We start from the raw sequence: 16,875 nt of genomic DNA, 5'->3' as shown, positions 1-16,875 counted from the left end.
GGTCTGCTGCCACTCTTTTAAAACACAACTAAAGACTTTTCTGTTTGCCGCTGCCTTTGATTGAGTTACTTTTCTTTTCTCTTCTGCGCTGTATCTGTACAATTTTACTTATTTTGTTTTATGCATCCTAATGTTATTGTATAATTGTGCTTCCTTTGCTTGATGTTTTGTGTAAAGCACAAGCACTTGTTGTTGCAAGCCAGTGAAACCAGTGAGAAGAAATGATCATTTCTCTCCGTTGGCGCTGTATGAAATTGTCATCATTTCTTAACAGGGAGGTACGGGAGAGCCTGGTATCAACGGTGTAAAGGTACGATTCAATCGCACGCACGCGCACGCACAAACACATACACACACACACACACACACACACACACACACACACAAATGCACACGCGCACGCACAAGCACACGCACATGCACACGCACATGCACACGCACACGCACACGCACACGCACATGCACATGCACATGCACAATCACATTCTAACTACAGGTACACAGTAAAGTCCTCAGTGTTTTTGTACATTCATACATTTGTACATCCTCAGAGTTAAATTAACACTCTGGAGTTTACCAGGTCTACCTCGTGGTCATGGGTTCATTTCATTTGGTTTCAGGGTCGCAACGGGGACCACGGATTGGACGGATCCAAGGGTGACAAAGGAGACATTGGACTGCAAGGCCAGAAGGGGGATCAGGTATTGTGTGGGATACAAAGCGAACATTTGTAACTCAAATCTTTGCTTCTGGAGGTCCCTGGAACAAAATACTTTACAAATGTAAAAAAATATATATTCAAAGATTTGCACACATTTTCACGATTTTTCAAAAGTAGCAGATCTACAAGCTCATATATCTTCTATTTTTGAACAACCAAAGACATCTAAAATGACAGAGATGCTTTCCCGGTTGAATGGAATAAGCCAGGAGCTGATGAGGCATTGGCTAAATTCTGTTCAGTGTCTGTGATAATTGGCAGTCGCCACATTATGGAGGAGACGATGCTTCCTGTATCCATGAAACACTTGTTGTTGAGTTTCCCAAGTTTGTGCATCTACTATTGTTTGTGTTCAAGAATTTCTTGTAAGCATTCGAGGTGGCGCAGTCCCTTTTACTAAATTGGGGAGGAAAAGGGTGTAAAAAATTATTGGCTGCAGAATATAAATTTAAAGCAAAAAACAAAGAAATTCTTGTTAAATGCGAACGCAAATAAAGATGTTAAATGTGTTTACAGGGAGATGCGGGTGAATCGGGCTTAGCAGGGGACACTGGAGACAAAGGAGAGAAGGTGAAGACTGTTCATATGGTGATATTCATAACCGGGTGGAGCATGCATTCATATGGTGATATTCATAACCGGGTGGAGCATGCATTCATATGGTGATATTCATAACCATTTCTGGTGTTTGTTTGGGGGGGAGACTTATACCCTTTGTCCCAACCGGGATTGACGCCCCTGGAAACATAATCACATTGGTTTGTACAACATCTTACTGGTTTTTACTTGAATCGACAGGGATTCAGAGGTTTGCCAGGACGCATCGGGATTCCAGGACTGAAGGGAGAACAGGTTAGACACTATGGTTTGTTCAAATGAAACAGTATTAGCTAAATAATATCAGTATGTGACATGAAGATGACACATGACATCATCTCTGCATGTGACAGGGTGACACAGGATCACCTGGCACGGCTGGTGTACCAGGACTCAATGGACTCACAGGACGCAAGGTACTTGTCATGAACACGCACACACACGCACACACATGCATGCACGCACATGTACACACCCAGTCATAGAGACAGATAGAGCAACATTTATTTATAAGGCCCTGTGTGCCAAGCTCCCATTGTATTTATCTTCATTTTTAGAACCAAAAACTACGGGATATCTAACACGCACACAGTAAGCATAAGTAACTAAGTGCATGTACTCAAGTACTGTACTTTTGAGGTACTTTTACTTTACTAGAGTATTTCCAATGTTCTGTACTTTTACTTCTACTCCACTACATCTCAGAGGCAAATATTGTTCTTTTACTCCACTATAATTATTTGAAAACTTTAGTTACTAGTTACTTTGTAGATTTTGATTATTACAAAACACATTAACCACTTCAGCCCTTTATATATTTTGGCCATTTGATGTGAGCTTGTAGATCGGCTATTTTCAAACGATTTTTTATACATTTTGAACTTGTGAAATGGGACATTCTGCACCATGAGTACTTTTTACTTTTGGTACTTTAAGTATATTTTGATGGCAATACTTTTGTACTTTTACTCAAGTACATTTTGAATACGGGACTTCTACTTGTAACGGAGTATATCTACATCGCAGTATTGATACTTTTACTTTTTGAGTACATTTGAGTACTTTTTCCACCACTGCACTACACTCAACTGTCTGTTGATCTGGTGTGTATTATATTACTGTATGTTCAGGGCGATAAGGGAGACGGAGGAATCAACGGCGTGGACGGAGCCCCAGGACAGAAGGGAGAAAAGGTTTGTTTGTTTAAAAGTTCACAGAATCACCAATCCAATTCCATTCTGTAACCATTATAGCAATAATACAAACGAGTGTTTATTGTATGAGTTAGTATGATGAGCCGGGTTCCTTCTCCTCCATGCAGGGGGTCTCTGGCTTCTCGGGGTTCCCAGGGTTCAAGGGCTCGGCAGGGAGTCCAGGGAGCAACGGAGACGGAGGACAGGCGGGACCATCAGGACTGCGGGGGGGAACAGGACCAAAGGTATATGTCCACAGGACCAAGTTCATTATACATTTTGGGGGCCTTTGGGGTTTGAGAACCAACAACGGGTATGCTATAGCAGTGGTTCAGTGTGTGTCCGTGTGTGTGCGTGCGTGCGTGTGCCAGCCTGGCATGGCGTTTCCAAGGGGCGAATTTAAAAAATGGCTCTGGTGATAAACCAGCCCCATATTTGCATACTGGGCCCTGATTGGTCCCTCACTACTTTCGGAGGGAGTGACATCCAATCACAACTGAGCGGTGCCAGACCAAATCTGCCGAGGGCATTTTCTTTTTGTTGCAATGGCAGATTCTTCTGGTTACCAGGCTGTGTGTGTGTGTGTGTGTGTGTGTGTGTGTGTGTGTGTGTGTGTGTGTGTGTGTGTGTGTGTGTGTGTGTGTGTGTGTGTGTGTGTGTGTGTGTGTGTGTGTGTGTTCATGTCGAAGAAATTAATTTGTGCTCCGGCTGGTTGGCAAAACAAAATACAGTTTAATCAGAATACAGCGGTGAGAGATTTTGAGTGGAGTGGAGCATGGAGAGGTGCTTCTCTCCACTCGACTCCACTTCCCATGTCTGAGAAGAGGCTTGGCACACAGCATCATTCAAACTACTTCAAAAGAGTGAGTATAACGCCCACGGGCACAACACCATGCAGAGGGAGCTCCACTGATCAACCCCCCCCCCCCCAGATTCGGCACAAAAGTGGGGATGAATTCATTCTACTATTATGCCGCCAAAATGTGGAATGCCCTGCGAACAGCCATCAAAAAGTGTGACTCCCTACCCTCCTTCAAAACCGCCATGAAAGAGCACCTGTCTGGAATTTGCAACTGGACCTAGACAAGTCTTTTAGCTTGCCAAAATAAATGACCCCCCACTGTTTTTCTGTAAATATACTTTTACTGCTCCTAGTATTGATGTTGATGATCTCTAGTATAGTATTGTATTGTATGTATTTATGTAACTTGATGAATTGAACATTTTTTTTTAGTTTTTGTCGCATTCCTAAGCCAATAATTTGATGACCGGCAGCCGTTCCGGTATGGAGACACAAAGAGTCTCCTTTGTGTCTCCTACCAGAGGCGCTGCCTACCGGTCCGCTCGTCATCAAATTATTGGCTTAGGAATGCGACAAAAACAAAAAATATCCATGAATTCAAGTCTCAATCGATTTTTGGGGGGGGTGAAGTACCCCTTTAACCCTGTCTTCTACCGTGAGCCATCCCAGGCTAGCAAAGTGTGTGTATATTCCTTCTATCAACGCCTTTGCCTGGCGCTTTAATCTATACTTATCATGTTTTTTTTCTCCTTCTGTTTACCAGGGAGTACGAGGCAGGAGGGGCAGAGCCAAGCCATGCCAGAGAGGACTCCCTGGGACTTCTGGCAAGAGGGGAGACAACGTAAGGGCTGTGGTTCTCGAAGTGGGGGTTCGTCCGGGGACCCCCAGGGGTTATTGAGGGGGTTCCAGGGAGACACCCTAACCCCCAGCTAAATGACTGGTAACACTGAGAGTGTAAAAAATCTCAGAGTTATGGGGTGTCCGTGGCCTTTAATGCTGGGGGTCCTAAAACTAGGGAGGGGTCCTTGAAATGAAAAAAGTTTGAGTATCACTGCAGTATAAGGCACACTCCTCGAGCTACATATTGTATCAAATTGTGTTGCAGATTAAACTTTTACATAGATTTCATAGATGGCTTCATAGACTTGTTTGACAGCAAACAGTGTTGGATTCATTGTATTTTCAGACGTTTAACCACTTAACCCCTCAATACTTAGTAAACCTGACCTTTGGCTATTTACTTGGTCTGCTGTTTTTTCTCTCTACACCAAACCAATTTGCCGAAAATAGCCGATCTATACAAGCTTGTAGATCGGCTATTTTTGACTAAAGTTCTCCTCAGAATAGGGATGCTATGCTTCAAGTGGTTCATGTAAAAAATATATATATATATATCCCATCTCACAAAGATTTGGCGGCCCCCCTGTGGTAACTCTGAGGATCCCCTCTAGGGGTCCCGGACCCCCTGTTGAAGACCCCTGGTATAAGGCGACGTATTTATGTATAAGTGGATGTCTGCTTATATCTTACAGGGGAACGCAGGGAATGAAGGAGGGAAAGGCGAGAAAGGAGAGCCTGGTCTCTCTGTGAGTGTTTTCCGACACACACACACACGCACACGCACACGCACACGCACACGCACACACACACACACACACACACACACACACACACACACACACACACACACACACACTGAACAGAGTACCGAAGTCCTGACGTCACTCCCACTACCCCTGATGACTGTGGGTCACAGCTTTATTTTTAGTAGTGGAATTTCCATTGAGGAACCTTAGATCACGTCATACTAAGAACTGTGTTCCAAAAATAAATAAACCACCCTGGCGATTTTGTCAGGCATGTGACTCTGTGTCGTTTATGATATTGAGTTAGATTTGATAACGTATGTGTTTGGAGAAAAAAAGATATTTTCGTAGTATTTGGATAAATTTGTACTTTTCCTCCATCAGTTGATGCTTAATGTCCATGAGTAAAATCGCCGTGGTGATTTGTTTATTTCTGGAACACAGGTCATTTGACGCGATCTAAGATTCCCCATATGGCATTTTGGAGAGAAAAAATTACGCTATGACCGAGGGGGATATAGCTTCCTCTAGCGGCAGTGATGTCAGACTTCGGTGCTGCACATGCATCCATATACAATCACATCACATGCATCAGGTTTATGTATAGTGCTTGGCAACGTGTCGTCACCACGGGGGGCGTGGCATAGTAGCTGCAGACATACTGGTGGGAGTCAATGTTAAGTCAACCTGTTTATCCCCCACCAAGATGTCCGCCGCTCCAAATGACACTTGTTGACTTCTTTGCTACGCACTATTAGGGATGGGACCAAAAGTCGACTTGATTCTCGACTCATGCTCGTCTCGATTCAAAAAATAGAAGAGTGTTTTTCTTTTTTATATTTATATATTTTTATATTTTTATTATAATTTCTTTTTTATTCTTTTAAAAAATATATATATATTTTTTTCTTTTAAATGGCTTGTTCAAAAATGTACTGTTTTCCAAAATAGCCAGTTCAAAATGTAAAAAATGTTTTCCAAATGGGAGAGGAACGGTGTGTGTGTCTTGGTCATAGAGATAGGTGTGTGGAACGATCACCCCAAAACACACTCGCCCCCATTTCTTACTGAGGTTAAGTTTAGTAGTACCTGGTGGCGACCGATCCCAGGTCGCCGGATTTGATCCGGGGCGACTGTGTTTTTTCATGTCTTCGCTGAGTTAACCGGAACGCTCCGTAAGATGTTATAAAAGTTTATATCCAGACCATATAGCTACATACTGTTGAACGCGTTGTGTTGTTACTATTATTATTTGGCATCGGGAAGGAGAGCTGAGTCTGACATCATTTTTGTCAGACGTAGGCCTCGTTAGTTATCGGCTGCTGTAGCCTACGGATTAAACAATAGTTCTGTGTTAATAAACACATCTATCTACTAAATAAAGTCTCATTTTTATTATCATTAGGGCTTTGATGCAAAAAAAAGAAAAGAAAAATTGATCGACACATCGATAAATGCCCTCGGCACGTCTACTCGCAAAATATGAGTCGTTTCCCATCCCTATGTATAGGCCTACATGCATTATTGAATGCCATTGACTTTTGAATCCTGACTCTCTCTGTCTCAAGGTTGAAGAAGTGAAGGATCTAGTCAGTCAAGAGGTGGTCGAAAAGTGTGGTGAGTGTGTATGTGTGTGTGTGTGTGTGTGTGTGTGTGTGTGTGTGTGTGTGTGTGTGTGTGTGTGTGCGTGTGCGTGTGCGTGCGTGTGCGTGCGTGTGTGCGCGTGCGCGTGCGTGTGCGTGTGCGTGTGTGCGTGCGTGTGTTGCGTGTGCTACCAGAGCTCCCGTGGTAGTGCCATGATGGCACCCGTGCGGTGCCATCTGTCGTGTACCCTCGGAGGAACACACGCCACGGTGCCAACCACGACAGAGCCATTCACAAACGCTACGTCGCTGTTAACCCATTAAGACCGGGAACGCATCTGTCATTTTCGATTTTAACCACTTCAACCATTATTTTATTCTTTGGGCTATTAAAAAATAGCCTCATAGTGCGGCACTCGGTGCCGCACTATGAGCTTGTAGATCTGCTATTTTTGAATAGCCCAAAGAATAAAATAATGGTTATAGCTCAAATCTAAAATGACACAGTTTGCGTTCCGGGATTGAATGGATTAAACCAGCAGAACCAACACAGCACTTTGTCAGCACAGAGTCATGGGTTTTCACGTTGGCTCAGGTCTGGCTGTGTGAGTCAACGTGATCCCCACACACTCATTAACCACTTAACCCATTCAGACCGGAAACGCATCTGTGTAACCACTTAATCCATTATTTCATACTTTGGCTTTTCAAAAATAGCAGATGTACAAGTTCATAGCTAAATTGTAGATCTGCTATTTTTGAAAAATCATGAACATTTTTACAAATCTTTGAATGTATTTTTTTTTTTTTTAACATTTTTTACTCAAATCTTTGCTTCTGGGGGGGTCCCTGGAACAAAATATTTTGATATGGGGGTCCGCGGCCAAATACATACCATGTCCTTGACATGAAAAAGTTTGAGAACCACTGATATAGCAACATACGTTTTTTTCAAAAAAAACGGTTAGGATTTAGAAGACATTTGTCAAATTTATATTCAAAGATTTGCACAAAGTTTCACGATTTTTCTAAAATAGCAGATCTGTTTTGAATAGCCATTGAAATCTAAAATGACAGAGATGCGTTCCCCGATTGAATGGGTTATAGACTTAGAAAAATACGTTTTCACACTTTTAGAGCATACTTGTAGATCTGCTATTTGTTTGTGTGTGTCAGTGGTGGAAAGTAACTAAGTACATGTACTCAAGTACTGTACTTATGTTTTTATACACTTGAAAACGTGAAATGGGACATTCTGCATAATGAGTACCTACTTTTACTTTTGGTACTTTAACTTGGTGTGCATTGTGTGCAGGAGTGGATTATCAGTTCATAGTGAAGTCGTTGGCCAATGACCCCAGCCTCCATGAGGAGCGGAGAGGAGGAGGAGGAGGAGGAGGAGGAGGAGGAGGAGGAAAGGTACGTGATGAAGACCAGAGGGAGGACCCCAGCAGCCCCCCTCCTCCTCCTGCTGTGATCCTTGCAGAGGAGGGGACCCCCGTCACTGCTGGTGAGAGACACTGTCCAAATTCAGTTACTACCTCTTTATTTACACAGTGAAGTCCTTGGTGTCAATTTAATTCTGACAGTTTACACATGGACCCAAAAAGGTTCCATTTGTACACTCTTACAGACAGTAGGCTTTCTTGGGTTTAAAATCCTCTTAGCAGACCTTGTATTGAACTGTGGTTTCCTGTGTTTTTTTTTGCAAACTGCTAATAAAGTATTCAATCAATCAATCAACTCTGAGTTAAATGAATGTGTGAATTGCTACTGTATGCGCGATGCCATGCGCGATGCGATATTGCGGTCTAGCCAACACCATCTCAGGACTCCTGAATCGCTGCCCTCCACACTCTCCTATCTAACATCAGGGTCTCGAGCTCTATAGACGCCTTAACAGACGACGTCACACTGATAAGAACCAGTATGCGCGCGCAGGTCGGCAGCAAAAGAACCCCACCTCTCATAAGATGCAATGTAAAAGTGGTCACAGCCTCACGTGTAAAAATGCATCCTATCAAACTTTCAGATGCTGTTTTTCTCCCAGTATGGAGGAAGAATGCTTAGGATTTTTACTGTGATCTCTCGCTCTTGAAATATATAATCCTTGGTTTCTGTTGTGTGTAAACAATAATAGCAATTCAAAGCAGTTGTCCCCCAAACCCCACCTCCAGTGGCTGTCATAAGACTGGAGGGAGCGCTCTATGATCATGGCACCAGAACCTGCTTGGCTCGCGAAGCTGCAGCCCGTCAAGCCTCATTTATACTCCGTCCCGCACAGAGAACGGACGAGAATAGCAGACCTTCAAGCTCACAGCGTTCGCATCCGCGACGCGGTTGTGAGCTTATATGTCAGCTGTTCTCGGTGCGCAATATCGTTGCGCGATGATGTATATATGTCTCGCCAGGGCGCACCCCACTAGCCTACACACAGAGGAGGTTGAATGAACTGAAACCAGCGCACCCCAAAACAGTTTGGGGATCTGTTGGGAATTGATTACATGAAACAGTCACCTGTGCGTCCAGTCTCAATGTTTGTAAACAAATAATTGGTCTATACAGTGTTGTTAGCTAAGCTGTCGCGCCGCAGTGCATCTACGTAGGTGATGCACCTCCTACTGGCTCCACTGTGACACTGTGACTGCAGTGCATTTACGTAGGTGGCGCGTTTCTTGCTTTTCCTGGCTTTGCCCAAGGTATATAGGAAAGAAGGACTTTGGCCTTATTTTTCTGTGAAGTTGCTTGTAAATATTGGTAGTTTTTCTGGGCTTGTTTCTCAAGTGTAGTTGATTATTTGGACTTACTTACGATTGGTTTTGACTGCACATCACTAAACTGGATGAGATCTTACCTGGAGGGAAGAGAACAAGTGGTTGACATCAACGGAACCATGTCCTCATCCCTCCCGGTGAGCTGTGGGGTTCCTCAGGGCAGCATTCTAGGACCGTTACTGTTTCTTCTATACATTAACGACATGAGTGCTGCCTGTAACTGCAAATTGTTCCTGTTCGCTGATGACTCGGCACTCCTGGGGCCTGTTCCTCAAAAGGTGAATTAGAGCTAAAGCCTGGCTTTACCACCTATCCTGGCTTAATTTAGCCAGGATTAGAGCTGAGTCGGTTCCTCAAAAGGTGAATTATCTTGAAGATTAGTTTAGCCAGTTCACCCTGGCTAAGTTTAGCCTTATCCGATTCCTCAAAAGAGAATTGAAGCAAGCCTACCTTAGTTACCATGGCAATTTAGATGTGAAGTTAGCCTGGTCAGGAGCAGGCTAACAGCCAAGCTTACTTAATCCAGTGTCTTTGTTCTTCAAGTTTTTCCACAGTTAATTCAACACATGTGTTTGTATATGGACTCATTTGAATGACCCTGCATTCAAATAAAATGAAATCAATACAATAAGATATAATCAATGTAATTACATTACTGAAATAGTGTGTGACCATGAATCATAATTGTTTCACAATAACTCATGTGATATGTCATTGTCACTCTGTTAACACTATAGTTCATATTGTTGTTAGATGTTTGATAATATATTACCTTTTTTTTTTATATTATAACAAATGTCTAACACATACATACATAGCCTACATACATACATATATATATATATATATATATATATATATATATATATATATATATATATATATATATATATATATATATATATATATATATATATATATATACATATATTTAAATATATATATACATTATTAATTAGTTACGGGTTTAAAGGAGCCTCTTTGTAAGTCAATAAGGAGCGTATTTTAAATTATCAATTTCTAGTCAATGGAGAAATTATTTTTTCATTTCTTGTCCACCTTTGGAGTTACAGTACATCATGATGGCAAGGTAACTACACACCCAAATTTCTACCAAAGTGGTCTTGCAAATGTGGGGTTATTGCGTGTCTCGTCCCGTCCCACGCTCATCCCGTCGCGGTCAACCCCCCCGACCCCCGTCTCCCGTCCGTCCCGTCCCGTCCCGTCCATCCTGCCCGTCCCCCCGCGCCCCACCCCCCCGCGTTCACCCCCCCCCCCACCCCCCGCGTCCCCGTCCCGTCCCGTCCCGTCCCGTCCGTACGTCCTGTTGCCCGTCCGGCGCAAACACACACACACACACACACACACACACACACACACACACACACACACACACACACACACACACACACTCTGTGTGTGCTTGCAATACTTTGCCACGCTTTCTCCCTGGATCTATTTATTGCGGTCGCGTTTCCTTTTCTGTTGATAACATGTTTCACTTCCTCATATGCTTGCATGAGCTGCTGCTGTTCGGCCACAGAGAAAAACGCTGCTCGAGTTTTGTTCCCCGCTGCCATGATTGGTCAAGTTCAAGGAATCTGCGCTCGAGTTCATGGTCTTTTATAGAAATACGTCGCCGGCGAATCGCCGCCCATTCAGCCTGGCTTCATTATCCTGGCTGGACACAGCCTGGCTTGACATAGCCTAGCTCGACAAAGTTGCTCCTTTTCAGCCTGGCTTGGCGTCTGAGGAACGGAATAAACAAGGCTTTTCGGACCCGACTTTGTCAAGCCTGGATTTGGCTTAAGGCCAGGCTTTTTTAATTCACCTTTTGAGGAACAGGCCCCATATCTCGGGAGAGGACAAGTTGCAAGTTGAGGAGGCGCTCAGCTCCGAACTCTCAAAAATCCGTACTTGGCTTACCGATAACAAACTGTCACTACACCTTGGGAAAACTGAATCCATTCTCTTTGGGACCAAACATTCCCTCAGACAGATGGATGTAAATGATTTCAAGGTCAAAGTCGATGACACAATTATCTCTAGCAAAGAAGAGATTACCTATTTAGTGTGGTTGCCCTAACAGGGCAACCAGACTATTGTTCTTGATGAACTTTATTTCATGTTCTAGATAAACAATACTTTAGACCGCATCTCCTCCCACAGTTTTTATCCCCCAATGTTGTGCCATATCTCAAAATGACCGTCTTGACCTGGAATCGTGCGCTTGTATTTTGCTAAGAGATTGGTGAAATAGTTTAATTGATATTGATTTATTAGTGCATTAAATTTCCCCATCCGCTTTAATGTAAAAGTGAAAAAACTCAAATTCAAGTATTTTTTTCTCTGAAACCGTAAGAGCTAGAGTTACCAGATTTGGTGGGGAGGTTCATAATTTAGTCCGAAATTATTGAAAAAATAATTACACTAATCGGCCACATGGTGGCGCTATAACAGCGCCCTTTACGTTTTGGCCTATAACTCTTGAACCGTAGGTCGTAAAATCAAAATGTCTTTTCCGCTGGATTCCTTGGGTCACTACGCATCTCCCCATATAGGCCACGCCCATTTGCGTCTGGATAGATTTTCCGCCATTTTGAATTTTCTTCAAAACACACTTTTTGCTCCTTTTCCTACAATTTTTTTCCAAATCTCACACAAATCGGTACAGGTCATCTATGGACCCATGCGATAAATCTATCCAAACGGCATTTTGATAGTCCTTACCGTTCGTCCGTAATTGGCTTCCAAAGTTAGCGGGAGGAGCCCGTTTTACCAAAAATGCCAAAAATCACGAACGAAACGTCCAATCGATCCCAAATTTGAATGACATGTTGAGGGTGGTTTAATCAACGAATCCCCAAAAGCATTTCCACTTTGACCCATAGGGGGCGCCACAACTGTGCAAAATGTAACCGTTTGATGCAAAAACATGATTTTTGGGGGGATCACTCCTCTCAAATTGAAAAGCAGGTGATCTCAGGAGTGACATGACGATGTCATTGGCCCGCTACATTTGTGGGAGGGGCTTATTTATTTTAGTGGGAGGGGCCTATTTCTTCAAATCAAAACGCCATGTATCACGAACACAGGATCCAATCAGCACCAAATTCGAATGGCACGTCACGTGGCCTCCGATGGTATTCCTCCAAGCATATTCCTCAAGTCCGGGCGTCGGCAACCTGCGACCGGCGTCGGCGCAACCACACTTTGCAATTGCCCTGAATTGCGACCCGTCTAGTTGGGTTGTGTTCTTGACAAATACCTGACAGGTGAAAGCATGGCTACAAAGGTGGTCAAAAGAGTAAACCAGAGAACCAAATTTATGGGCAGAGTTTCCTCTTTTGTCAACCATCAGGCCCTCAGGACCCTCTCTGGGGCCCTGATTCAACCACTTTTTGACTATGCTTGCACCTCCTGGTACTCCAACACCTCAGTGTCACTGAAGACTAAGCTTCAAACCTCCCAAAACAAACTGATTCGGCTACTCCTCGGATTGGGGCCCATGACCCACCTTTCTCCCACCCATTTTGCCAGCCTAGGCTGGCTCAGGGTGGAAGACAGGGTTAAACAACAAAAAATGGGACTGGCCTTCAAAATTGTAAATGCAAATTTGCCCGATATGCCCCCTATTCCCGCATATCTGAGTAAATACCTCCAAAAGGTTAGCGACACCCACAGTCACAATACCAGAGGGAGCGTTAACAACAATTTGGTACCACCCACCCATAAATCAAACATGGGCAAATTCTCCTTCTACAGCACTGCCACCCAGGATTGGAATAGTCTAACTCCATCCCTCAAAAAATGCAGTTCGCTGGGCTCATTTAAAAGAGCCTTAAAAAATCACCTTTCAGGAGGCCAAAGGAGGAGGTAGTACCATTTTCCCGTTAGACAGCAGACCCCCCCCCCCCCTGTACTTGTACATTTTATTTTTTTGTTGTACATAGTGTTATTTTTTTTGCTGTTTATTTTGTAATGATATTTGAACTGTGGTGCCACTATATATGCCTATGAATTGAATACCAAGGCCCTCATTGGAAACAAGTCCGCAAGGACTTTTATGAACAGACCTGTTAGACAAAGTATTTTAAATGTAACTGTGCTGTTTTACATTTTTTGCCTAATAAAATATTCAATCAATCAAAAAAAACTTCACAATTTTAAATGTATTTTAACCAGTGGTTTTAAATTCTTTTTGTGTCATGGACCCCCAAATTAATATGTATTTGTCCCTAACCCCCATGTGAAAATGTTTTGTGCCAGGGAGCCCCGTACTAGATTTGTGTTAGTGTTTCAAAAATCAAAAAAAAAAATATATATATATATATATAGCAGATCTCCAAGCTCACAACTTGTCGCATCGCGGCGTGTTGTGAGCTTGTAGATCAGCTATTTTCAATGTATACAGTATAAAGGTTTTGTGCTCATTATGGCATATGGTGCTTCTTTTGGGCTTGTTTTTCATAGACCTGGTTGCTTATTTTTCTCACAAAATCTGGCAACACTGCCAGAAACGATACATGCCGCTGTTTAGATGCCTCAATACAATTATACAGTGTGCTAAAAAAAATCCAATCTAAAAATAATTGATTGGATAAAAACCTGTGATATGTCTTCTGTTATATGCCTGAACCGATTATCTGACAATAAAGGACACAATCGTTCAGAAAAAGTGTTTGTTCACAAGCTGGTCCAGCTGGCTACCATAGACAATGTATTTCACCAAACTTCCGGTTCCAGTTTTGGCTCCCATGCGAGTCAATGGCGTCTGCCCGGCCCATAAGCTGACTGTATCTTGTTCTATATATACCTTGGCTTTGCCCTTAGTTGCCCCCCCCCCCCCCCTAGTGTCAGTTTGCTTGCCTCTATAGTTCTGAGTGCCTGACGCAGTGCCCTGCCACTTTGTCTGTGACATGCGGTAGGTCCCCGTAGAAAATCATGTGTGAATTGAATACGTTTTAGTGAATAAAATGCTATTTTGTCCAATCTGTATGGTAGAGTATATAAATACAATGTAACTTATACAATTGGGGTGGTTGTATTTGGTCTCCCTGCTCTTCTGTTGAGACATTTAGAGAATGTAGATCCTGTGTCTATAGCTTATAGACAAGACCTTTGACATGATCCTGTTTCTTGGTTTGACAAAAATTGTCGGAAGGTCAAAGTTCAGCCTGCCCCAAGCAAGCGGGCAGGCTCTATTAGCACAGCGGTAAAAACCTATACCGAACAAGTGAGTGAAAGTCAGTTGCTCCACAATTGGGTCATTAGCCTGTGCGTAGCCCTCAGGCAGTGTTGCCAGATTCTGCGAGAGAAATAAGCAACCAAGCCCAAAAGAAGCCACATGAGCACTTTAAACAACCCTATATAAATCTTTGATATATGTGAATATTTGAAAATAGCCAATCGTGAGGCGACGCGTTGTGAGCTATTTTCATAAAGAATCTTGAAAGAAATGTGAAATTGTTTAAATATTACAATATACACAAATCTGGTACAGGGGCACAAAATGTTTTCAGCTGGGGACACTTACATATTAATTTGGGGGTTTCTTGACATGAAAATGTTTGAGAACAATTTGGGGTTTCCTTGACATGAAAATGTTTGAGAACCACTGGTTTAAACAGCATTTAGGAGGCAAGCCCCAAATAAGCAACTACACTTTAGAAACAAGCCCAAAAAAACACAACCTGCGTGAACTACCAATATTTACAAGCGACTTAACAGAAAAACAAGCCCAACGTCGCATGTAATAAGCGGACATGGCAACACCGTTCGTAGCCCTCAGGCTAGGCTAGCTCCATGGTCTGCGTAGCCCTCAGGCTCCTCCATGCATCCCAATTTACTGTAATCCCTACACAGTCTGTGAGAGAATCTGTGAGTCAGCTAAATAAATCAAAGCATTTCCCTGACATTGCCACTAGTCAAATGTTCCCATGTTTATTTATTTACAAACCCAAATCATTAGAATGGAGATCATTCTTAGCTTAGATGTTGCAGGACATAACAGTACATAATATAATATAAAAAGAAAGGAGCGCTGCACGGAGTGTGGACTACATACAGGGCCGTGTGGGCAGTTGTCAGGACCCGTAATGTGTAACATTGTTTTCTCACTTAACAGTAAACAAACCAAAATACAGTATAAAGACCTTTAAGACCTTTGTAATCCCTCAAAAATAATAATAATAAGAAGAAGAAGAAGAAAACGAATAATAACACCATTAGTCCTACTACGTCAAAAGTAACAACAAATTATAGGCCTACTATAATTAAAAATTCAACATTAGCCAAATTGTCAAATATTATACCTAAGAAAGAGGCAACGCCTCGCATTGAGGCGTTGTGAGTTTGGCTATTTTCACAATACTTATCTGTGGAACCGAGCCAAAGTAAATGTAATGCCTCAACTCCTACAATTCCAAGTGCTTGTCAGGGTGGGGGGTCCCCAGACCAGTTCAAATATGATTATTTTGGGGGGTAGTGGCCTGAAAAGTTTGGGAACCATTGAATTAGCCTCGTTCCCAGCCTTACTCATCTGCGAAACGTATTTCCCCCGGAAACAATCTTTTTCGACCAATCACAACACTTGTTTCATTCACAGAGAATGTAAACAGATTTCTAAAGCGTCAACGTCATTTCCTTGGGCGGTACTTCTGCCAAATTCTAGGTCTTGCCCAGCGTACTGAATTGGGCAAACATTATAGTCTTTAGGAGCCCTCAGCCTTCAGTATTTGTTTTGATTCAGTGCAGAGCAGGACATGTGATCCCTCCCAGAACATAACCAGTGGGTCTGCTCTCTGACCAGTAGAAATGTGATCCCTCCCAGCAGTGGTGGAAAAAGTACTCACATTCTTTACTTAAGTAAAAGTATCAATACTGCAATGTAGAAATAATCTGTTACAAATTGAAATTCGGAATAGAATAATTACTTGAGTAAAAGTACAAAAGTATTGTCATCAAAATGTACCAAAAGTAGAAAGTAGAAAGTATGCAAAATGTCCCATTTCACAACTTTTTAAATTCATAAAGCGTATAAAAATCCTTTGAAAATAGCAGATCTACAAGCTCACAATGCGTCCCATCGCGACGTATTGTGAGCTTGTAGATCGGCTATTTTCAAATGGCCGAAATGTATATAGGGCTGAAGTGGGTATGTTTTGTAATAATAATAAAAATCTACAAAGTAACTAGTAACTAAAGTTTTCAAATAATTGTAGTGGAGCAAAAGTATAAATATTTGCCTCTGAGATGTAGTGGAGTAGAAGTAAAAGTACTGGAAACTGGAAATACTCCAGTAAAGTAAAAACAAATCTCAAAAGTGTACTCAAGTACAGTACTTGAGTAAATGTACTTAGCTACTTTACATCACTGCGTCCCAGTAACATGACCAGTCGGTTTGCTTTCTGACCAGTAGGTTCTGCTGGGGAGGTGCTTGTGGAGTTGACCCAGCGTCAGAGGAGAGAGACAGTTGGAGTGATAAAGTCTCTTCCTGGTGAGTCAGACAAACTCGCCCTCTTTCAATATTATTTATTTATTTTAATGTGTCGTCTTTTATTTTATTACTCATCCTAGTTTGTCTTGTTTCTTTCTTTCACTTTCTCCCTTACTTTCGT

General features: G+C 42.5%; 1 protein-coding gene across 1 annotated transcript in view; it reads left to right on the top strand.

The window, feature by feature from the left end:
• col7a1l (collagen type VII alpha 1-like) overlaps window positions 1-16,875 on the top strand; it is a 161,194-nt gene that overhangs the window by 142,828 nt on the left and 1,491 nt on the right. Inside the window, exons 95-106 of the mRNA XM_080421195.1 lie at window positions 275-310; window positions 621-701; window positions 1,238-1,291; window positions 1,520-1,573; window positions 1,672-1,734; window positions 2,449-2,511; window positions 2,640-2,756; window positions 4,077-4,154; window positions 4,846-4,899; window positions 6,468-6,516; window positions 7,798-7,992; window positions 16,674-16,754. Coding sequence (XP_080277321.1) covers window positions 275-310; window positions 621-701; window positions 1,238-1,291; window positions 1,520-1,573; window positions 1,672-1,734; window positions 2,449-2,511; window positions 2,640-2,756; window positions 4,077-4,154; window positions 4,846-4,899; window positions 6,468-6,516; window positions 7,798-7,992; window positions 16,674-16,754 — 925 coding nt within the window. The remainder of the gene's footprint in view (window positions 1-274; window positions 311-620; window positions 702-1,237; window positions 1,292-1,519; window positions 1,574-1,671; window positions 1,735-2,448; window positions 2,512-2,639; window positions 2,757-4,076; window positions 4,155-4,845; window positions 4,900-6,467; window positions 6,517-7,797; window positions 7,993-16,673; window positions 16,755-16,875) is intronic.

This window comes from Gymnoscopelus braueri, assembly GCF_963280865.1.
Source record: "Gymnoscopelus braueri genome assembly, chromosome: 23".
NCBI classification, from domain to species: domain Eukaryota; kingdom Metazoa; phylum Chordata; class Actinopteri; order Myctophiformes; family Myctophidae; genus Gymnoscopelus; species Gymnoscopelus braueri.
Note: the sequence above shows the minus strand (reverse complement) of the source record. Positions and strands in the feature narration are given on the sequence as shown.